Genomic DNA, 23091 nt, shown 5'->3' on the forward strand with positions numbered 1-23091 from the left:
CGCAAAGGAGCGCTGGTGGCGGGGGAATCGCTTCTGGTGACGGACCAGGGCCGACTTCCGGCTCGGCGGCCGGGCGCGGAGCGGCGGGGGAGCTGCGGGTACGGCGGGGCGGGCTCCGCGCCGGGCGCACTTGGGGCCGCCGTGGCGAGCCGTGGGCCGGCTTGAGGGGCCGGGGTGAGGGGTAGCGGTGCGGGGCAGCCGCGGGCCCCGAGCTGGGCCCAGGGCGGGCGGGCGGGCAGGCAGGCAGGTGGCGGGGCCTGGCGGGGGCGGCGGGCCAGCCGAGTGCGGCCCCCGGAGTGTCTCTACGCAAATCAGGGCACGCCGTGGGTCCCGCTCAGCGAGATGTCGGCGTGGCCCAGGTGGAGCCACACCAGGCCCCATTACAAACAGAAATAATTACCGCCTCACGGGTGCGTTCCTTTCTTCTTCCCTCCCTCAGGAGGAGCAGAAATGTGTTAAATGCCAGTGTTGCATCCTGATGCCGTCGTGGAAACCGCGCTGCTCAGTGAAGCACTGAGCAACAGCTTTCTTGACCGTCTTAATTTGCTTTATTCGGAGCGTCATCCCAGCTCCAGTTTCTGTTGCTGCCCAAAGCCTAGCGCTTTTCCCTGTGACAAGGCTCCTTTGTCCTACATTATTTGGTAGCCTTCTGGGCTCTGAGGACGATACGTGACCTTTGTAAAAATGCTGCGATATTGGGGTGAGATTCCAGTTTCATCTAACCAGGCCAACCGCAGCTCCTTTGACCTGCTTCAGCGTGAGTTTCGTACTGTGGAAGTCCAAGATCCTCCATTGCATCAGCCATCTGCAAACAAACCCCGGCCAACCACCATGCTGGACATTCCCTCGGAGCCCTGCAGCCTCACAATTCACACCATTCAGCTCATCCAGCACAACAGGCGGCTGCGCAGCCTGATCGCCATGGCTCAGGCTCAAAACCAGCAGCAAGCGGAGGGCATAAAAACTGAAGACAACGAACCTCTGCCATCTTGTCCGGCCTCTCCACCTCTCCCCGATGACCTGCTTCCTCTGGATAGCAAAACCCCCAAAATGCCATTTCAGCTGAGGCACAGTGACCCAGAAAGTGATTTCTACAGGTGTGTTGGTATTTCTTTGGGTTAGTTCTTGGCTGAAGGAAAGCTGATTGTTTTTTTAATATATATGTAGTTATGTTGATTCCCTTAGGCTGAAGGGTCAAACAGTTGTATGTAAAGTTTGAAAAGGAAAGATTTAGATTTCTCCCATGTGGATAACATGCACGTTGTTTAAAATAAATACGCTTTTGTTTCCTGTCTATAAAATGTGGATGTGTAGCGCTGATTTTTGTCTTGTCAGTGCTACGCTAAATGTTTGTCGATGGTTTTGCTACCTGCAATGGTATTTTGACAAGTTTAGTTAGTGGATGTGAAGTCTCTTCTATTTAGGTCACTTGCTCACAACTAAACTTGCCTTACTGTAACTGAAAATCCAGAAGACGCATGATTAGGTTTGGCGGTTTAGCTGTAGGTTCTGAAAAGATGATTTGATAATGTATTTTTAAGGTTTCAGTGGCCAAGGACCTGTGATGTAGTAACTATCACATTTCACCCTGTTGGTGTTATTCTGGTCAGAGGTGACAATGAGTATGGGTGAAGGGAATTCTTGCCTCTGATACTGGTTCCACCAGCCAAGGGCTGGAGAGAATGTAAAGGAAGGTTGCATTGCTTCTGCCTCTGCAGCCAATCTGTGATTAAATAGTATTGCCACCACCTCCCTCTCTACCTCTCTGACAAGCACTAAATTCACAAGGAGGTGTTGCATTTCTTGCAGGATCTTACGATACTTTGTAGGTTATGTGCATTTAAATTCAGGGATTAGTCCTCACTACTATAACTTCCTGTTCTTAGATTAAAGATTGTGCACCAATGAAAATGATGTGGGAGAGGATAATACATTTTAGTTTTTAAAATCAAGAAAATGTTTATCAATAAAATATAGTGTATCAGTTAAATGCCACTGAGATCTTAAATAGCCTGAGGTTGTGTAAAATGCATGTTACTGAAAGATGTTGCTTTTGGTAACATAGTCTCTCTGAACAGTAGAGCGATTCTTTACTGCTCTTTGTAGAGGAACACCATCATCCTTCTCAGAAGAAATGAAGTAATAAGCCTAGAGGGGTGAAGGGAAATCCAGTCCTGTGAGGGTAAAGTCTGAGCCCTGTGACTCTTGCTCTTTCTGGCTCTGAGGTTTGTAGAACTGAGCGATGTTCTGCTCTGTCCTCGCCAGTGGCTTCAGCTTTAAGTTCAGTTTTCTGTGGCTCTGTCCGTCTTTTGAGGGCTGCTTTGTCTTTTTGTTGTCTCTTGTGAGTTTCTGGGGTCCAAGTAAAGAAGTGTTATTTAGCAGTCAACCACATGGGGGAGTTTAAGGACTAGATTGTAAAAACTGGATAGACAATTTTGAAATTAAATGTTTTGGGGCTGACGGAGAGTGGATTTATAATGAGCTGCTGTGTAGACTAGAATTTAATTGTGTGCTTGCTAAACCAAACACATTTATGCTTTTCCAGGAGGAAAGCTTTGAGTTTGTTGTTGCATGTTTGTTCTTAACTGTTTTAAGACACTTATAAGGCACCAGGCCTGCTGGCGGCTGATGGAGATCAGCTGTCTCCAAAGGGGAAAAGGATTCTTGCCCATGAGTTGGCGGGACTCATTGAGAGGGCTTTAAACTAGGTTCGAAGGGGGAAGGGGATATAAACGGGCCCGCTAGTGAGGAGCCCAGGGGCGGCATGGCAACGTTGGGGGCGAAATTGATAGCCCGTCTCAAGTGCATGTACACCAATGTGCGTAGCATGGGCAACAAACAGGAGGAGCTGGAAGCCCTTGTGCAGCAGGATGGCTATGACATAGTCGCCATCACAGAAACGTGGTGGGACAACTCTCATGACTGGAGTGCTGCAATGGATGGCTATAAGCTCTTCAGAAGGGACAGACAAGGAAGGAGAGGCGGTGGGGTGGCTCTGCATGTTAGGGAGTGTTTTGATTGCATAGAGCTCAACAGTGGTGACGATAAGGTTGAGTGCTTATGGGTAAGGATGCGAGGGGAGGCCAGCAAGGCGGATGTCCTGTTGGGAGTCTGCTATAGACCACCCAACCAGGATGTAGAGATAGATGAAGCATTCTACAAGCGGCTGGCAGAAGTCTCACAATCACTAGCCCTTGTTCTTGTGGGGGACTTCAACTTGCCAGACATCTGCTGGAAATACAACATAGCAGAGAGGAAACAGTCTTGGAAGTTCCTAGAGTGTGTGGAGGATAACTTCCTCACACAGCTGGTAAGTGAGCCTACCAGGGGAGGTGCCTTGCTTGACCTGCTGTTTACAAACAGAGAAGGGCTTGTGGGAGATGTCGTGGTTGGAGGCCATCTTGGGCTTAGCGACCATGATATGATAAGAGTTCTCGATTCTTGGCGATGTGAAGAGGAGGGGCAGCAAAACTGTTACAGTGGACTTCCGGAGGGCAGACTTTGGCCTGTTCAGGATGCTGGTTGGGAAAGTCCCTTGGGAGGCAGTCCTGAAAGGCAAAGGGGTCCAGGAAGGCTGGGCCTTCTTCAAGAAGGAAGTGTTAAGGGCACAGGAGTGGGCTGTCCCCGTGTGCCGTAAGACCAACCAGCGGGGAAGACGACCGGCCTGGCTGAACAGAGAGCTTTTGCTGGGACTCAGGGAAAAAAGGAGAGTCTACCGCCTTTGGAAGAAGGGGCGGGCAACTCAGGAAGAATACAGGGATCTTGTTAGGTCATGCAGGGAGGAAATTAGAAAAGCAAAAGCCCAGCAAGAACTCAATCTGGCCAATGCTGTAAAAGATAATAAAAAATGTATTTATAAGTACATCAACAATAAAAGGAGAGCCAAGGAGGATCTCCATCCTTTGCTGGATGTGGGGGGGAACATTGTCACCGAGGACAAGGAAAAGGCTGGTGTACTTAATGCCTTCTTTGCTTCTGTGTTTAATAGCCAGACCAGTCATCCCCAGGGTACTCAGCCCCCTGAGCTGGAAGACAGGGATGGGGACCAGGATGGTCCAGGAGGAAGCAGTTAACGACCTGCTATGCCACCTGAATGCTCACAAGTCTATGGGGCCAGATGGGATCCACCGAAGAGTATTGAGGGAGCTGGCAGAGGAGCTTTCCAAGCCACTTTCCATTATCTATCAGCAGTCCTGGTTAACAGGGGAGGTCCTTGATGACTGGAGGCTTGCCAATGTGACGCCCACCCATCTACAAGAAGGGCTGGAAGGAGGACCCGGGGAACTACAGGCCTGTCAGCCTGACCTCGGTGCCAGTAAAGATTATGGAGCAGTTCATATTGAGTGAACTCAACAGGCAAGTGCAGGTCAACCAGGGGATCAGGCCCAGCCAGCATGGGTTCATGAAAGGCAGGTCCTGCTTGACCAACCTGATCTCCTTTTATGACCTGGTGACCCGCCTGGTAGATGATGGAAAGGCTGTGGACATCATTTACCTGGACTTTAGCAAAGCCTTTGACACAGTCTCCCATAACATTCTCCTTGGGAAGCTGGCAGCTCATGGCTTGGAAGGGTGTAGTCTTCGCTGGGTAAAAAACTGGCTGGGTGGCCGAGCCCAGAGAGTTGTGGTGAATGGAGTTAAGTCCAGTTGGCGGCTGGTCACGAGTGGTGTTCCCCAGGGCTCTGTTCTGGGGCCAGCCTTGTTTAATATCTTTATCAACGATCTGGATGAGGGGATTGGGTGCACCCTCAGTAAGTTTGCAGACAACACCAAGCTGGGCGGGAGTATCGATCTGCTGGAGGGTAGGATGGCCCTGCAGAGGGACCTGCACAGGCTGGATCGATGGGCCGAGGCCAACTGTATGAGGTTTAACAAGGTCAAGTGCTGGGTCCTGCACTTGGGTCACAACAACCCCATGCAACGAATGCTACAGGCTTGGGGAAGAGTGGCTGGAAAGCTGCCTGGTGGAAAAGGACCTGGGGGTGTTGGTTGGCAGTTGGCTGAACATGAGCCAGCAGTGTGCCCAGGTGGCCAAGGTGGCCAACAGCATCCTGGCTTGTATCAGGAATAGTGTGGCCAGCAGGAGCAGGGAGGTGATTGTCCCCCTGTACTCGGTGCTGGTGAGGCCGCACCTGGAATACTGTGTCCAGTTTTGGGCCCCTCAATACAAGAAAGACATTGAGGTGCTGGAGCGTGTCCAGAGAAGGGCAACAAGGCTGGTGAAGGGTCTGGAGCACAGGCCTAATGAGGAGCAGCTGAGGGAACTGGGGTTGTTTAGTCTGGAGAAGAGGAGGCTGAGGGGAGACCTTACCGCTCTCTACAATTACCTGAAAGGAGGTTGTAGTGAGGTGGGTGTTGGTCTCTTCTCCCAAGTAGTTAGTGATAGGACAAGAGGAAATGGGCTCAAGCTGCGCCAGGGGAGGTTTAGGTTGGATATTAGGAAAAATTTCTTCACGGAAGGGGTAGTCAAGGATTGGAACAGGCTGCCCAGAGAGGTGGTGGAGTCCCCATCCCTGCAAGTGTTCAAAAAATGTGTAGACATGGCACTCTGGGACATGGTTTAGTCTAGTCTACCCTTGATTGGTTTAGTGTGGACTTGGTAGTGTAGGTTAATGGTTGGACTGGATGATCTTAAAGGTCTTTTCCAACCTAAACGGTTCTATGATTCTATGAATTAAGAATAGCAGCTGCTGTTATAGCAGTGAAAATAAAGTTATATGGTTTGCTGACGCTTATTCTTACTGTGTAAAAACAATTTAAGGAAGACCATTCTTCCCCTTGATAAAACATGGTAGTGCTTAATTTTATGCTGCCTTCTGAAGTGCCATGGTCAGAGTTACAGTATTCGACTAAATCCATATTTTAATTCCATCTTATTTGGCAGTAACCTGGGTCTGTGAAGCACTGTATAGGTATATTGAGACATAGGAAGAAAGGAAGATAAGAACGGCTGGCTTGAATCAGACCACAAATTTCTTTATTATAGACATGTCCTCTTCTGCTTTCTTGTTTTTAATTTTCATCCTTTGACCCCACACCCTTGTCTTTTATTTTGTTATTCCCTGGATTCATTTTGGTTTTCCTCCCCTCTGCCCTGCCCCATACCTGTAACCCCTACCTCCTCATCCCTTTTGAGATGAGGAAGAGGCAGAACCAAATTTACTGGTATTTTTCTGTAGTTTTGGTATTTTCAACTCCCCAAAATCTGTACCACCAGCAGTTTTAATCACGATGCTATTCCTTTACTCCATTTTCCCAGACTGTTTATAAATATGCTAAAACAAACCTTAATTCTGGCACAGATCCTTGAGGGAAGACCTGGGCTCCACAGTGGAGATCTCTTATGTACTTGCTTATTGATGGATTTGGAGGACTCTAGTAGGTTTGTGGGACAGGTTTTCCATTTACAAAAGCTGTCTGGACTCTTTCTGAGTGTATCTTATTTACCCATGTGTCCTCTAATTCTGTTCTTATCATTTCTTTGAATTTCCCTGATGCACCAGAATATATCAGGCTTCCCAGCCTGCAGTTCTTCACATCTCTTCTGAAGCTGTTAGAAGAAAATGTTTTCGTGTTTTCTGTCTTCTGGTCCTCAAGGGCGAAGACGGTTTAAAGCAAGAGGTAACTCACCACAGCTATTCAGCTATTTCATTCTTGAATTCCTTTAGTGTTCCTGTATGAATTACCATCTGGTCTTGCTGATTTGCAACGGTTGATGTTACAGTTCTTGGAATACACAATAAGGGATTAACATTTGTTTATGGTTGGTATAGAAACAGAAGGTAAGCTTAAAGCATAATCGATGAAGAATGAGTAAGGAACTGTAGACGTGAAACCACTATTTGAACAGGAGGCTTTTACCATAATATGGCTGCTAGCTTTTCCTTCTTCTCTGTTCAGTTTCCTCCGATTAGCATGAATGCACCTTCAAAAGAAACCTAACCTTCTCACTATGTGCCTCTTCAGATGCTTTTTCGTGTGTGTGCGTGGTTGGTTTCTTAACAGATTTCTCTGCCATTCTCTCATTTGTGTTTCTGACCACATCAGCTGTGTGCTTTGCATTGAAAGACAATCTGTGAATGAAATTGGGACATTGCAATGGGAAGACAGTTCATGGCAGAAATGTCTGTACAGAAGTAGGGAAGCATGTGTTGGCAGGATTGTAGGTTTAATATTGGGAAGGATTTGCAGCAGTGGAAACTAGAGCAGGCAGAACATACTTCCTCTGCCGGATGAAGCACTTCAGCTTAGCCCCTAAACTGTCCGATCTTCTGGGTTGGGCCACTGGGACCCAATTTGTTTTCCAGATGTTATCTATTACCTCTTGCCATTATCTGTTGAGCATTTTCTTTTTATACCTGTACAGCCTTCTGTACACGTAGCAGAGAGATTTAAAAAGAGGCTTACTCAGGATGAGGTGGAAAGAGGCCCTTTTTCAAAAGGAAACAACTTTCTGGTTTGAGTTAGTGTGCTGTGTACTTTGATGCACTCTTTGGTATAATCTCATTTTTTTCAGCGTTCTCTTTTATTTTACTGTTTTGGGGAAAATGGCTGTGAAGCGACCTTGTTGCACATCATTTGGTAGAAATTCAACTCCACAATGTAGTGTTTCATAAAATGGATGTGTTCATAGGAAAAACAATCCCTCCCTCCATCTGCTGCTAGCTTATGCTCACCTAGGAGGGAGCAGAGCACTTCAATCCATTACTGCAGTTGAGTGAACCTCAGCTGTCAATCCTTGTACTGACTTAGTCCACACACTTTCCCCTAAAGATAGTTGCACAGGAAATGAACCATGAGATCTCCTTCCCTCTAAGAAAAACAGCTTTACAGAAGAGGAGCTGGGGTGAATGGATCGTGGTGCCTTTGGGGAATGTCTTGTTGACACAGAATATGGGCCTTTTGTTAGTTCTGAAACCTTATGAATCCTGAAAATAAGCCTGTTTGGTATAAATGGACACTTTTTTCTGTTGTGAAGATCTGCATGTTGCGGGTTTGCTGGCAGCAGTGGGAGAAAACTGGGGTTTGGGTCTGATGAATTAGTGGCTTGGCAGGTAGATTTCTGTCTGGAACATCATCTAGTGTTGGTGACTCATATATAAAAATATAGATCCTATTGGAAATACAAAATTGAAGAGCGACAAGTTGACCAATATTTGTGATAAATTGCATACTATATATTCTGTAGAGATGATCACCTCCAAGTCACAGGCCTAATTGCCAGTTTTGTTAATCTCTGGTGACAGGGATTAAACCACTCTTGTTTACTTGCAGCTGTATGACCCTGGTAATATGTTAAGTAGGCTTGGCTTTGGATGGTTGCTGGATGGGGAGCCTTTCAGGAAAGCAGTAAGTGCTGCAGAGGGTGGCATTCTGCATAATGATAGTATCTGGAAGGGTGCTTTTGTAGGTGCTAGGTATCTGGATGAGATCTAAGACCAAGGCTCTTTAGCTATGATCACCAGGGAAAAGAAGTTGTTTGCTGGTCCTTTTTGGAAGGCTTGACATTACATAGCTTAAATGTGTCTATATGGCTGTTTTTGTTTATGTGCATTCTTTTCAGACAGTACCTGAAAGTCAAAGGAGATGAGGAAAAACGGATACTTTCTCATTTGTTGGTTTCCATTAACACCCACAACAAGATTTCAATTTTTGCTGTCTAATCAGGCTTTTAATCATCTTCCTCTATTGCTTATTGTGGGAAACAGGAAAACAAGAGAAGAAAACATAAGAAAAACAAAACAAAATTGATTGACCTTACCAAGAACAAGAGGTGGGGATTTGGATTTGAGTACAGTACCTGAAATTTCTTTTCTCTCTGTCCTTAATTGATTAGATTCCAAGTTGATTATATCCCTTTCAGCATAGTGACCTAGCTGCATTTTAATGCTGGCAATTAGTTTCTTTTCCTCTAGGAGTTTAAAAGAGATATAACATTCTCTGCTGCTTCTGAGCAGCGATATGTATTGCTAAATGGTTGTTGTGCTCTATTTTACAAGTGGCTGAGTATCCAGCTTGGGCTTGCCAAATTCTGTGTCTAGTTTAAGTTTGTCCATAGTGCTTTGAGTGAGTGGCAGAGCATCAATAATGGTTCTTTATTTGTCTCTGTATTAATAGTAGTCTGGTGTTTGGTGGTTTTGGTAGTGTAAGATGCTCTCAACTGATGGCTGCTGGACAGATAGGTATGTCCTTTATATGTGTTAAAAAAGAGGAGATTCTTTTTTATAGGCATAAATTTTCATGGTTGTTTTCTGGTTGGTTTTGTTCGATGGTTGTTTTTTTCTGTTGTTTGTTTGATGGTTGTTTTTTCCTGGTCCCAGTGTTGTATGAGACATATGGCTGTTTGTGCACTTCAGAAATCTGTTGCTGGGAGGTGGAGGGGGGAGTGAGGGAGATGTAAAAACAGTATGGGTGACACTTGGTTTATAAGGGAACTGATGATGTTTTAATTCATCTTGTCAGAGCACCTGCTGTCTTCTTTACAAAGTAGTTACATAATTGAGTCGGAATTGGGATGTGAGTCATTTTCCAGCAATTAATAACTGGGATGAACCCATGACCTGAGATCCACATGCTGTTCTTAATATCCACTTAAAAATATCATCATCTGCAGCTCTTAATACAGTGTGATCCCCCCTTTATTTGCATAATCAGAAAGTGCTGAGCTGGTGTTCTTGGAAATGAATGATTTTGGTCCTGATAGCTCTAAGTTTAACCTTCCATTTTTACTCCCCTGAAATGTTCTCTTTTTAAACTGCCGCGTTTCAGTGGTTTTCTATGGGTCAGTTCTGAGGATCAGGGCGAGCTCTGTGACCACAGGAGGCTCTGTGACCCAGCATCTCAGTGAGACTGAAGGGTACCTAATGCACTCCTTGGAGAGACAGAGTAGTGAGAATTTTATCAAGGCATCAATGCTGTCTGTGTACTGTTTAATCGGGTCTTGTTACTGGAAAGGGTGTGTGGTGATATGGAAGTAACGTAGGGTGGGAGCGAGGCGAATCTCAGGGTGAGCTGCGGAAGATGTTGGGAGAGATTGATCAGAAACAAGTGAAGGATGAAATTGTTAGCTTAATTCTGCTATTGGTGCTGAATGAAGTGTAAAAAAGTGCATAAATATATTTAGCAGAAAGGAAATGTGATATTTTGACATCAGCATTTGAAGACCGTGTTACTGATACAGGCAAATACATCACATGCATTAATTGTGAGTTGAGAAATCTGGTAGAAATATGTTTACCTTTCAGAGGCCTCGCCTTATCTCATCTTCTCTTTTTCCTGTGTGGAATTTCTATTTGTTAATTCATCTTGATGAAAAACTCAGTTGCCTGACTGTAAATGAATGATGTTTGAAGTGCTCATGTCAGTTGTTCTCCATCTCCTCCGTCCTGTGTGGTCACTTCTTCCTGTGTAGCAACACCAAGAAAAGAGGTCTCAAACCCAAGGGCAGGGAGGGAATGCTGCTCCACACCAGAACCTCTCCAGGCCTCCTCCCAGGGCCTGGTGTTCACTTCTTAGGTTGCATACGGGGATACGTATTTCAGTGTCGTGCTTAATGATTACTGGAAACGAGGGAAAGGAAATGGTCCTTTTGGCTACAGTGTAACTTTATACAACGTATGTGTATCCTGTTTCTTGCTTTTTATGTGTGTCTTTTGCATTATAAATTCAGATCTTGTCTATCCCAGAAGCCTTTGCATCTGACTATTAGGCCTGTGACATCAGAGATAATAAGGAAGAGAAATGTAATTAACTGAGAGGGGAAATGATTCGCATTCATGTTATTTAAAATGCCTTTTTTTGTTTGTGTCAAGGACCCATTTAATTCACATCTCCAGGAGAAAAGCTCTTGGGTGGGAAGGGAGTTGCTTAAGCGTTCAGAAGATTTGCATCCCACATTCATGAATCACCCAAGGAATCTTGCGGCATTAGGAGGGAAAATGAGAATTGTCAGTGCTGAATTGGAGGGAGGGGAAGAAGGGAAAACAGATAAACCCTTACTAGGTAGTCTTCATGTGTAATGGAGCAGCTGTGGAGAACCCCAAACAATCTGCTTTCCCTTTGTACATCACCTTATTATTGACAATATCTCTTCAACTGATACATTCCTGTCAGTTTTGGAGGTGTGCTATTTTTGTCTTTTCTGGTTTTTAGAGGAAAAGGGGAGCCAGTGACTGAGCTGAGTTGGTCCTCCTGCCGGCAGCTTCTCTACCAGTCAGTGGCCACCATCCTGGCTCACACAGGCTTTGAGTGTGCCAATGAGAGTGTCCTGGAGACCCTGACAGACATTGCCCACGAGTACTGCTTGAAGTTCACCAAACTGCTGCGCTTTGCTGTGGATCGAGAAGCTCGACTTGGGCACACCCCTTTCCCCGACGTCATGGAGCAGGTCTTCCATGAAGTGGGCATTGGCAGTGTGCTCTCGCTGCAGAAGTTCTGGCAACACCGCATTAAGGATTATCACAGCTACATGCTTCAGGTGAGAAGAGCAGTAGGGACCTGACAGCACCAAGAAATGTACCCCCACTACAACTGCTTATTCCTATAGCAAGTCCGGGGTCTTACTGAGGTAAAATCTGATTAGAAAACCTCTTGGGTGTGGAGGAGAGTCATTAAGGAAAAGAGAAACAGGATTTTTTTGACTGGAGGACAGACCCCTTATTTGTGTCCCTACTGAGGCTAAGAATGCTCTACTGATTGTTTGTCTGGGTTTAAGAGGAGGCCCCCAGTTCTTGAATGGCCCAGATGAAAATACCAAGTAGAGGTAAACTCAGTAGAATTCATAGAATTTTCTGCTTTAATGGGATATTTGGCTGCTTGCCATTTCAGAAAACAAGTAAGCAGACAGACAAAAAATACTAGGGTGTACAGTGCCTTGTGTTCGCTTAAGCAAGGGGTGACTTGCTTAAGCTTTATGTGTGTAGGGTACTATAGTGCTGATCTAAGTTGTCACACAGGTGCTACCTTCCCTTCTAGAGGGGTCTGTGCTTCCGTGGCGAAAGAAGAGGAAATGTAAAATTCCTTGGAATAAGAGGTATCATATAAATGTAGGTTGTAAGAATAAGGGTATGATTTCTCTTGGCCCAGGTATTCTGTGAAATTAAGCATATGCATTCTATTTCATAGAATAGAATCATGGAATCGTTTAGGTTGGAAAAGACCTTTAAGATCATCCAGTCCAACCATTAACCTACACTACCAAGTCGACGCTAAACCAATCAAGGGTAGACTAGACTAAACCATGTCCCGAAGTGCCGCATCTACCCGTTTTTTGAACACTTCCAGGGATGGTGACTCCACCACCTCTCTGGGCAGCCTGTTCCAATGCTTGACTACCCTTTCTGTGAAGAAATTTTTCCTAATATCCAACCTAAACCTCCCCTGGTGCAGCTTGAGCCCATCTCCTCTTGTCCTATCGCTAACTACCTGGGAGAAGAGACCAACACCCACCTCACGACAACCTCCTCTCAGGTAGTTGTAGAGGAATAGTGTGGCCAGCAGGAGCAGGGAGGTGATTGTCCCCCTGTACTCGGCACTGGTGAGGCCGCACCTGGAATACTGTGTCCAGTTTTGGGCCCCTCAGTACAAGAAAGACATTGAGGTGCTGGAGCATGTCCAGAGAAGGGCAACAGACTGCCCAGAGAGGTGGTGGAATCAACATCCCTGGAGGTGTTCAAAAAACGGGTAGATGTGGCACTTTGGGACATGGTTTAGTAGGCATGTTGGTGTTGGTTGATAGTTGGACTGATGATCTTAGAGGTCCTTTCCAACCTTAATGATTCCTAGTTTTGCTTTCATTAAGAAATAATCCAGCCACCAAGCCAGGAAACGTGAAATTAATTATTATTCTGCCCTTAATTGGTTTAGAGGTGGATTTGGTAATGTTAGGTTAATGGTTGGACTGGATGATTGTAAAGGTCTTTTCCAACCTAAACAATTCTATGATTCTGCTGATGCAGGTCTCTCTCATCCTGCAGCTGGTCACTGCCTCTTACTTGTTCTGTTCTTTACGCAGGGCTGAGGTCCACAGTAGCCTCTGTATTTGGAAGTATATCTAGAAGGGGGAAATAGGCTTTGCTATTCTTTTTCCTTCTTGCTTCTGTTGTTAAAAAGCCTTCAGTTTTTCCTGAGCACAGTTCACTGGCTGTTGGGATCCAGTGGTATAAACAAGCATTTGTTATAAGTGGATGAAATCTGAAATTTAATTGCTTACAGTTGTTAAGTTTCTAGAAGTACAGGGTAGTTCTAAATCTTGTTCCTGTATTCATTTCACTTCTCTGAGTGGAGAAAACTTCTGTGTTTTTTTGCTGTGAATCTGACAGAAGGTACCCAGGCTTTGTCCAGTGGTGACTACAGAGCTGATGAATAACTGAGCTGCTTGTTTTTTAATGCTAGTATAAATTTGTTACTGGCAGATGTTACTGTACAGTCTTACAGGTAAAATCAGAAAGTAAGACTGAGGCACTTTGCTTTTGTTTTGTGCTCTGTTTAAATTTCTGGGCCTCATCATCTCTGTCTGTGAAATAAAGGTGCTCATATTTATCAAGCAGATGTGTTAATGGATTAAACCTCATATTAAAGTCCCTTGTTGCGAGACAGAAGGTGTTCTTAAAAGGGAAAAAATCTTTCCTGTGTAGCTGGTGACCTGTTTACTTGTTTGTTCAGGTCAGATGTTAATAATATTCTGGGAACAGAGTGCCCTGCAATGTAATTGCCATCAGAGTCTCTGAAGTCACTCTGACCTTTCTGGCCTCTTTTTCACCCCCACTGATCTTTGACAGGTTAGCAAGCAGCTCTCTGAAGAATATGAGAAGATTGTCAACCCTGAAAAGGCAGCAGAAGACACAAAGCCTGTGAAGATTAAGGAGGAACCTGTTAGTGATATTACTTTCCCCATAAGTGAGGAGCTGGAAGGAGATCTGGCTTCTGGTGACCAGTCTTTGCCTGTTGGAGTCCTTGGAGCTCAAAGCGAGCGCTTCTCTGCCAACTTGGAAGTAGAAGCTTCCCCACAGACTTCAGGTAGGGGTTTCTTGCTAGGCTGGAAACAGTCCATCAGCAGTTCCATGTGATCTTGTTTCCATTTGTAATAGCAGATCACAATGTGAGGAAGGAGAGGGAGAAGAAATTTTTAGGTTTTAGTAAAAAGACTTGGATGGGAGGGAAACCCTTGCTTGCTTTTTAAATACAAACCCAAAGAATCAAACGAGGAATCAAAATTAGTGGGATTAATTAAATATTTACTCCATTCATGGACCCTAGAGAACACAAAATGCTTTATATGGTGTATCTTTCTGGGGATTGTTAAAGTTCTCGGCTTTGTTATTGGTGTGAAGTAGATTTTTTTCTACAGTGATGGCCCAAGGGCTTTATTGTTGTTTTTTGAACTAGGGTGTTTGCTGCAGATGTGAGTACCAGGGTTTTTTTTTCTAGTCTAATGTAACAAAGATAAAAATAACTTTTGGGTTTATATATATGTATATATTTTAGTTTAAAAGAGACTAGAGTTTTATCCTTTTTTCTTTTCCTTTTTTTTTTCCCTGGGTAGTTTTGGATTCTTGTCCAGAGATTCATGTTACTGAAAAGATGAAGGCCATGTTCCTTGTGACTGGAGTAAATTCAAGACCCTATATAATTTAGGCACTGAGTGAGTTATGGAAATACTAATGATACTTGGTGCAGTCTTCCATATTCAGAAGTCACCCTGGTAGTGACAATCAGTGTTTTGTGAAAGCTTATCAGTGACTTATGTGAAGTGGGCTTGAGGAGTCTCTACTATTCTAGCATCTCTACCCCAAAGTAGTTAGCTGAGGCCATGGAGAGTGAAATGGTGAGAGAAGTAGTGGGGTTATGGAGACTGCACAATTTTCCTCAGAGCGTTATCCCTTGATGTTGGCATTGAAGCACACTGGTGGCCAGCATGGGAGAATCAGCTACTGCTGTGCCTTTTCTATACCTATATACAAGTTTTATTCTGTGCACTGTTCAGTAGTGCTAAATTTTCTGGAAAATGAAGAAGACTCTCTTTTCCCAAAGAAAACCAGTTTTGATTTTTGTATAGAACCTTCTGAACTCTGGAAATCCCTGCAATAATAACTGTTTCACTTAAAAATCTGGTTAAAAAACAATGAAGCCTGTCCTTCTTTTAACCTTAAACTAAGTAGCATATATAGTAAGGTTAGAGTATACCTCTGAGTCCATTAGTTGGTTTTTTTTAGATAGCACATTCTGCTGAGTTTTAAAAAAGCACAGATCCATCTGATGTTTTTCTGGAAGCTCATACTGTTTTCCATAGTACCTCTGAAATGCGAAGTGCTTGCATTTTTGTGGGAGAGTGAATGGCAGACTCCTCTGGCCCATGTGGGGTTGCGAGTGATTCATCTGGAAAGCTTTGTATTAGCATCTACCACTTGAGATCCAGAGGTTAGCATGCTAGCTGTATATTAAATGCCTCTTGCCTCTCTGATACCGAATTGATGTTTTCTAATTAAGAATACAAGTGCTCTGTTCCTCCCTGAAAATCCCTCTTCGCTTCACAAGGGCCTTTGGAAATCTCATCACTGTGAGAAGTCCCAGTCTAGAGCTGGGCAGGCTGGAGAGTGTAATATCATAAGAAGCGAGAAAAAGCTGCTGCAATTAGGACACCACCATCTCGAAAATACAAGTGTGAGGCCTGTAGAGAGGGCAGCAAGGCTTCAGTGTCTGAGGCCAAAACTCTCGTTACAGCCTTCCGTGTTCTGCTTGTGTTTCTGCTTATGCCTGATGTTGTGGTTGTGGACTAGCTGCTTGATTTCATTGCAGTTGGGGAAATGGAGACAAAATTGGGGACCTTGTTCCTCCACCCAGCTGGATAACACAAGGATTAGCTCATTTGTAAAGTACTTTGAAGTTAAAGTGCTTTGAAGATGAAACGTCCTCTGTAGATGCTTAAGTACTTTTAGTCATTAGTGACACTCTTACTGAGAGGTGATAGAGCTGAAAGGAATAAGGCTGAGCAATGAAGAGCAATTGATGAAAGAAAGACACAGTTAAGTTTAGTGACCATCTTTGGTTATTGTATAGACTGGAGCTGCAACTCTGTGGAACTGATAGTGTTTTAATGATGTGTTCATTGTTGTTGAGAGGAATACATTTACTTATAATTAACATAAAAAGGGCTTTTCATTAAGGCAGCTGGACACCAGCAAGCGCTTTCATTCTGTCTTGCTGTCTAACTGCTGAGCTAATGTAGGCTGTGTTAGCACAAAGGTCTCCTAAACCCTGGGTTGGGCTAAGCTGCTCTGGAAAAGATTCCTGACTCCCTCATAAGGAATTCTCAGTACAAACGTGTGGTGGAAGTTTTGTTCTCTGTGTAATTGCTAGTAATAAGGGACTATTGTTAGTAGTATATTGATAATAGGGAATAGTAGTAGGTTTGGCTCAGTACAAGAGGTTTGGTTGTGCTTTCAAACTGTAGCCAAGCTCCTTGAGACACAAAGTTTGGAAAACTTATTAAAATTGGTTTCCTAGTTTTTTTTATTTTCCATGTGAATTTAACCCCACACAAGAGGGACCAGATTTAAAAGTGAGAAGATTTCAGGCTTTGTTCAGTTCTGGGCTGTTTATGCCCATCTCAGCAAGGAGCCCAATTAGTGTATTTTTAATAGGGTTTTTGTCTCTCTTAAAACTGTAAATAACCAGAAATAATGCAATCTATAATTACTGCTCTCGGGGAGAAAAACATTTGCTGCTATCCAGAAACATGTTTTTGTAATCTTGTACAGAAAATCCTCAATCTGCTCAGATTGCACACTAGTCCAACAGGTTAAAAAAAAAAAAGGGGAGGCGAGGGGGAGCTGTTTCCCAGCAGTTGAGCCAAGAGGGTTTCTTCCTGTTCTGCTGAAAGATGGGATGAGACCTGCAGGTGTTGAGTACAAGGAGGCAGGCAATCAGGTAGCTGACTGCAGCTCTGATGTCCCTGCATTTCAGTGCTGGAAGTGGTATTTGAGGCTGTTCATCTACCTGCTCCTCAGCCCTCTCACTTCACCTCCCCTGCAGAAGTCTAGTATGTCTGACAGCTTAAAGGAGGTTGCTGATGCTGCAAGGACCTCATCATCATGAATGACTTCTGGACTGCCTCTAAGTCCTGCTTATGCAGGGTCTAGTCCATGTGCTGTTGGTGTACTCATTGCTGCTGAGACACTCCTTCTGGAGACTGATGTGGGCTCTTTAAGTTGTTTCTCATGGAGAAAACCATGTGGAGGATTGCTGTGAAAGGATAGTGTCATATTTTTTAGAGTGGCAATTGCTGGGCTATTAAAAAAAAAAAGCCAACAGATTTTTTTTATTTACTGTTTCACAGTGCTTGGTGTGTTTTGTTTGTTTTCCCCCCAGCCTTGTTCACCTATAGCTTTGCTTTTGCTCCTTCTTTACCAGTGCTGCTGTCCCTTCCATCTGCATGCTGTTTGTAATTTGTCTTTTTACTCAGTTACTAGTGTGTGCTTTTTCTTTCTCTAGGGGCTGAGGTCAATGCTTCCCCACTCTGGAACTTGGCACAGGTAAAAATGGAGCCACAGGAAAATGAGGAGGCTAATGTACATGGCCATGGGGTCCTAGGCAGTGACGTTTTTGAGGAACCGATGTCAGGCATGAGCGAAGCTGGGATGCCACAGAGCCCCAATGGCTCTGAGAGCAGCTACGGTTCTCATTCTGCTGACAGTCTGATGGGATCCTCACCTGTCTTCAACCAGCGCTGCAAGAAAAAGATGAAGAAGATGTGAAAAGAGACAGTCTTTTTATTTAGTCCTGATAGTATGTAATAGACTTGAAATGAACTAAGAGAGTACTGTGATGGCTATAATTCATAAGCAGGGCTGGCCCTGGTGTATGAGAGACCTTGCACAAAATTACCATGAAAGGTGTGATGTGTAGTGCTCTTCAGCTCCCTGCTTTGCTGGCTTCTGTACTCCATCCTGACTCATGAGATTGAAGATCACCCTATACATTTGATGGTGGCATGGCCTGCTTTGGCAGACTAATGAGGAAGTTACCAGTGGAAAGTAGTTATGAGGAGATTTGCTAAGTCATAGAGTCATTGAGTAATTTGGGTTGAAGGGACCTCCTGACATTTCTCGTCCAGTCCCCTGCTTGAAGCACAGCCAATTCAAGCAGGTTGCTCAGGGCCTTGTCCACTTGAGTTTTAAGTATCTCCAAGGACGGTGATGCCAAACCTCTTTGGGCAACGTTTTCCCATGTTTGTCTACCCTCATAGTAAGAAAAAATATATTCTTGCATGTATCTAGTTGGAATTTCCCATGTTCCAACTTGTGTTCGTTGCCTCTTGTTCTATCACTGTTCATCTCCAAGAAGAGTCTGACTGTCTTCTTTAACCCGCCCATTAAGTGGTTGTATACAATGAGATCTCTTTTTAGCCTTTTCTCTTCTGAAGTGTGAAGAAACCAAGCTCCCTGAGCCTCTCCTTGTATGTCCTGTGCTCCAAACCCCTAACCAGCTTTGTGGCCTTCCACTGCAATTGCTGCAGTGTCCTTCTTTGTAAGGGAGAGCACAAAAGTGGATGCAGTCCTCCACGTATGGTCTCACAAGCACTGAATAGAGAGAAATAATAATTTCCCTCGATGTGCTGGCTACATGCTTGCTGACTGTTGTGGGCAGCAAGACAGTCTTAAGTCAGGGTATTTCACTGCTTGGGGAGCTGTTGCTGATGAGTATGATGACCTAGCAAAGATGCTGTAAAGTGGCCTCACAGTACCATCAGCCAGCTCCGTCAGTGCCTTCAGATCCATCCTGTCTGGTTCCATGGACTTAGGTATGTCCAATTGGCTTAAGTTCTTGCTAACTTGATCTTCTTCTACTGTAGGTGATGCTTTATTCCCGAACACTCTGCTAGAAGACCCAGGGACCTGGCAGGCCTGAAGGCAGATCTTATCAGTGAAAACAGGCAAAAAAGGTGTTGAGTACATCAGCCTCAAAGTACAAAGTGCATCCTTTGTCACCAGATTGCCTGCACTGTTGAACAGTAAACCCATGTTTTCTTTAACCATTATTTTGCTTCCAGTGTACTTAAGCCCTTCTTCAGATTTCTTATCAGTTTCAACTCCAGCTGAGCTTTTGTCTTTCCTGACTGTCCCTGCGTGCTTGGGCTGTGGCCCTGCTGGTCAGCCCATCCTCGCTTCCACCTCTGTGTACTTTTTCCTTTGTGTTTGAGCTCAAGTCAGGAGTTTCCTGATCATCTGTGCTGGCCTTCTGTCATGCCTGCTTTACTTTCTGCTCATCAGAAAGGACTGTTCTTCTACTTTGAGAAAGCTGTCTTTTAAGATAAGGCGGTACACTTGGTCCCTTTGGGAGGCCAGGGCAGTCCCTCATGAGGTCCTGCCAAGATGTTCCTTGAATAAACCAAAATATGTTGTCCTAAAGGTCCAGGACTCTGTCTTGTACACGTTTCTCAGGATTTTATATGCCACAATTCCATGTCTGATGCAGCCAAGACCTTCACATTTTCCACCAATTCTTCCTTGTTAGGAACAAGTCCAGCAGAGCTTCTTCCCTAGTTTATTTCTTGATCATCTAGTCAGGGAAGTTGATGTGGTTTCCTGGAGAGAATGAAGCAGCTTTTACTATTGGTGTGAGCCAGTACTGGCAATGCAAACTTTCCCTTTGCTCTCATTGGATTGAGTGTAGCAGCTTCAGGCTGGCTGAGGTTTTGTATTCAAAGTTGTTATCTTGACAACTTAGTCTGAAGTAGAATCTATTTTGCTGCTTGCTTTTACGGCCCAGCTGACTGATGGCATTTTTTTTTGTTCTGCACAGTCCTCGGTTGATCAACTCAGTCTTTAACTTGATTCAGTGAGTATCTCTCTCAAAAAAGCTAGAATGAACATGAATCAAGAATGAACAGCCACTTAAACTGGCTTTATACCTGTAACCCATTGGGATGTTTGAGGGAGATTTACCAAACCTCCCATTTGTCCTTACAATTGCAAGTTTATCTTTTGAAAGAATGAGCTCCAGGCATAGTATTTTGGTTTCTGTATAACATGCCTAGCCTTAATTCTTTTTTCCTGACTGTATTTCTCTTCCACTTACAGAAGTAGAAGCCAAACATAAAATTCCTCAATGTCTAATAAGAATGTGTGACCACAGGCTTTTATGGACATAGGAGTTAAAATTGTCCATCACAGTTTTAAAGGTTTCTCCTGGGGGCTAAATTCTGGCTATTTGAAGCCTAGTTAATAGTAGAAGAGCATACCCGTGTATCAGGAAATCTTTATTTTGATTCCCTCTGAGTCACCGTTAGGCAAGCTGCAATGTCCCTGTTTTCTCAGCTGTAAAAGAAGAATAGTAGTGTTTGCGTCTTAAAAATGTGTTTGAGATTTAGTTACTATTCAGAAAAGGCACTGTGATCATTCAGAGAGTTTTGTGAGAGTTGTGAGCTTTTCTTCCATTTCAGTAGGACTGTTGCTGGCTGGAGAATGCTTGGATGGACGCTGAAATGTTACAGGCCTATATATGATACTGGTTTTAAGCAAAACTCATATCATGAAGAAATACAGCACAACTGTGCTGTTCAACTGTCCAGGTACAGTGAGAACTCAGCTTTAGATGTCTGCATCTAAAATTGTCCCATTTGCAGCTGAAGAGAAATAGTCATTCTTAGATCACCGTTCATCTGGCCTTGAAGTAGAAGTATAAAGCAGGTTAGGTGAATGGTGTTTCTAGAAATGTCTATTTTTCCTTTCTGTGCCTATCAAGTGAGTTCAACTTGACTACCTCAGCTGAAGACATCCACACCATCAATATCTGAGTTAAGTGACCTGACTTTAGCCCTTCCGGTATGGCAATCAGGGGAGACTTCCTCCTGCTGGGCTGGTGCTTTTTCTTTTCTATACGTTTAGTAGAGCTTGCTGTTCAAATGGTAGTATGGAGCTAAAAGCAGACTGCCCATCTTACCTAAACCAGCAGATCCAGTGTTCTCCACAACACACAGAATGTGCTAGGCTGAGCCCTCAAGGCTCAGCCTGATTTGTCCCTTGTGTCTTTGATACTGCGTGAGAACACTGTCATTGGGCCTTTCTCTGTAGATGCTTTGCCAAACTGTTTTAGTAAAGTGTTCTTGAGGCCAGGACACCTATGCAAAGTCCCTTGCACTATTTTCAGGAGCTAGAGGACAGTGACTGCTGCCAGCATCGCTTGCTCATTTGCAAGATTTCAGGTGGGCTAAAAATGAAAATCTAGTGTTCTTCAGGGCTTTGGTTAAACCTCCTAAGCATCAATCTTAAGTGCTTTCTTTATATTGCTCACGTACAGATGTTCCGTCTTACTTTTAATTGTGGGGTTTTTTAACTTCACATCCCTTTTCCACACCCATTTCACCCTGTAACACACACTCTGCAATAAGCCCAGCCTGAGTGCTTCCAGTATATTTAAATACAGTGGAAATTCACCTTCCTTGGATTCAGCTGTGTTGTTACAGTGTAAGAGAGAAGTGTTACTGATTCTCTTTGGGACGCATGTTTATGCGGAGATGAGAAATGCATTGGTATCGCTTGCACATTTAAAAACGATGGCAGAGTAAAATCTCTACCTCCCGTTCCCCCATTATGCTAAGTGTCGCTTCTGACATTTGTCTGCTTGACGTTTCCTTTTATGCATGTGGAAGCTTTACCTTCTGAGTGAGACCTTCCCCTCTGAACGTTTACAGTCCTTAGATTTACAGTGGTGTTCATCATGCATGAAATAGTGAAATTTCAAATCTAGCTCACAAAGTCAGATACAGACAATATGCTCTTTTGATGAATCAAGTGAGATTTTGCTAGGTGTTAATGTGGCTTTGAGGGACTAATGAGGAGTTCATTGACCATGTGATCCCCAAATTTTAAGCCACAGTGAGATTATGCAGTGGGTTGGAATGAAGCTCTGCTCTCACAGTTGTCATTTTTTGCTGGTCACTGGTAAAGCGTTCTGCCGACCCACCTGCTTTAGCAGTCTGCAGTTTTGTTGGTTCTTTCGTCTTTCTCCCTTCTCTTTCCAAAGGTGGGTGGATGGCAAATTGAAATATTGAGTATTGACCACGCCCATATCCAGTAGCATTGATGTCTTTAGTGATTTATTTTGCCATGATTGAAACTGGTGGGAACTTTGATATCAATTTGGAGAGCAAGATCTGTGAATTACTTGGGTTTTGAAGTGTTTTGCATGGGAATCATACGGGATTGTAATTGAGAGAGCGCTGTGTATCATATTCCTTTTTCCCTCTAGCAATACCTTTTTATTCCTTTTGAAGAGTTTTGCCTGGTATCCAACAAAGTTCACTGTATAAACGGCAGTGTAACAACTTTAGTATACAGCTGTATGTCAGACTGTGCTACCTAGTGATTTAATTCCAAGACCATCTATGCTAATTTGAATATGCATGATGCTGTTCAGAAGAAGAGATGTTTCCTGCATAGAAATTTGCAATTTAAAAAGAAAACAGGAAAATAAGATTAGGTAGGGCAGGTGAGGCCAATCTGATTATATGCTCAATTCTGAGACTAATGCACAGTGTGATGGATGTTTTACTTAAAATGTTTTTGTACATGCATGTGAATGAAATATGTAATTTTGCTTGTGTTTATATGGAACGAAATTGCTTGTAAATATTTCAGGGTTGTTTTTTTTCCTTGCTCTCCTGGAGAGAGTTTCTTTGTAATTTCTAAGAAAATAAAATTAAAAAAAAAAATTCAGAAATAAAAATCCTAAAGGTGTTGTGTGGATTTTTTTTTGTTTGCTTTGAAGAATGGTGCCGTGAATGCGAAGGCCACTCTTGGGGTTCTGTCTACCCTTAGGTGGGGACTGGAGTAGACCTTTTGCAGGCCTGAATAAGGTACTGAGGTAGTATCAGTGTTAACGTCACAGCTAGGGAGATAAGAGATGTTATTCCAGGATGTGGCCAGAGAAAATGGAAGTCTTATTTTTCACAGGTGCCAGTGCTAGCGAGCCCCAGAAGTGATATTAGTACCACAGTGCTAGTATTGGTATTCATCTAGCGTAAGCAAGTGCTATTTCTGAAGCAACTACTTATATATACTTCTACTACTTATATTACCAGACTACCTAGGA

At 43.9% G+C, this 23091-nt stretch overlaps 1 protein-coding gene across 3 annotated transcripts; it reads left to right on the plus strand.

Moving 5' to 3' along the window:
• Positions 1-71: 71 nt before the first annotated feature.
• On the plus strand, positions 72-22704 carry SUPT7L (SPT7 like, STAGA complex subunit gamma). Of its 3 annotated transcripts, XM_075707579.1 has the most exons (6): positions 72-98; positions 440-1097; positions 11152-11476; positions 13779-14016; positions 15290-15417; positions 17491-17522. In XM_075707579.1, exons 2-5 carry the CDS (start codon positions 685-687, stop codon positions 15406-15408), a joined length of 1095 nt encoding a protein of 364 aa, XP_075563694.1. In that variant the 5' UTR covers positions 72-98; positions 440-684; the 3' UTR covers positions 15409-15417; positions 17491-17522. The 3 variants fall into 3 exon arrangements, with proteins under 3 accessions (XP_075563694.1, XP_075563693.1, XP_009479821.1); XM_075707578.1 differs by lacking the exon at positions 15290-15417 and having other exon boundaries at positions 17491-22704; XM_009481546.2 differs by lacking the exons at positions 72-98; positions 440-1097; positions 15290-15417 and adding an exon at positions 7123-7136 and having other exon boundaries at positions 17491-22704.
• The last annotated feature ends 387 nt before the right edge of the window (positions 22705-23091 follow it).

This window comes from Pelecanus crispus, chromosome 3, assembly GCF_030463565.1.
Source record: "Pelecanus crispus isolate bPelCri1 chromosome 3, bPelCri1.pri, whole genome shotgun sequence".
In the NCBI taxonomy this organism is placed as follows: Eukaryota; Metazoa; Chordata; class Aves; order Pelecaniformes; family Pelecanidae; genus Pelecanus; species Pelecanus crispus.

Coding starts and splice junctions, on each gene's coding strand:
- SUPT7L (XM_075707578.1), top strand. CDS start 685: ATGCTGCGATATTGGGGTGAGATTCCAGTTTCATCTAACCAGGCCAAC. Junction 1,098..11,151: donor CCAGAAAGTGATTTCTACAG/GTGTGTTGGTAT, acceptor TCTGGTTTTTAG/AGGAAAAGGGGAGCCAGTGA. Junction 14,017..17,490: donor AGCTTCCCCACAGACTTCAG/GTAGGGGTTTCT, acceptor TTCTTTCTCTAG/GGGCTGAGGTCAATGCTTCC.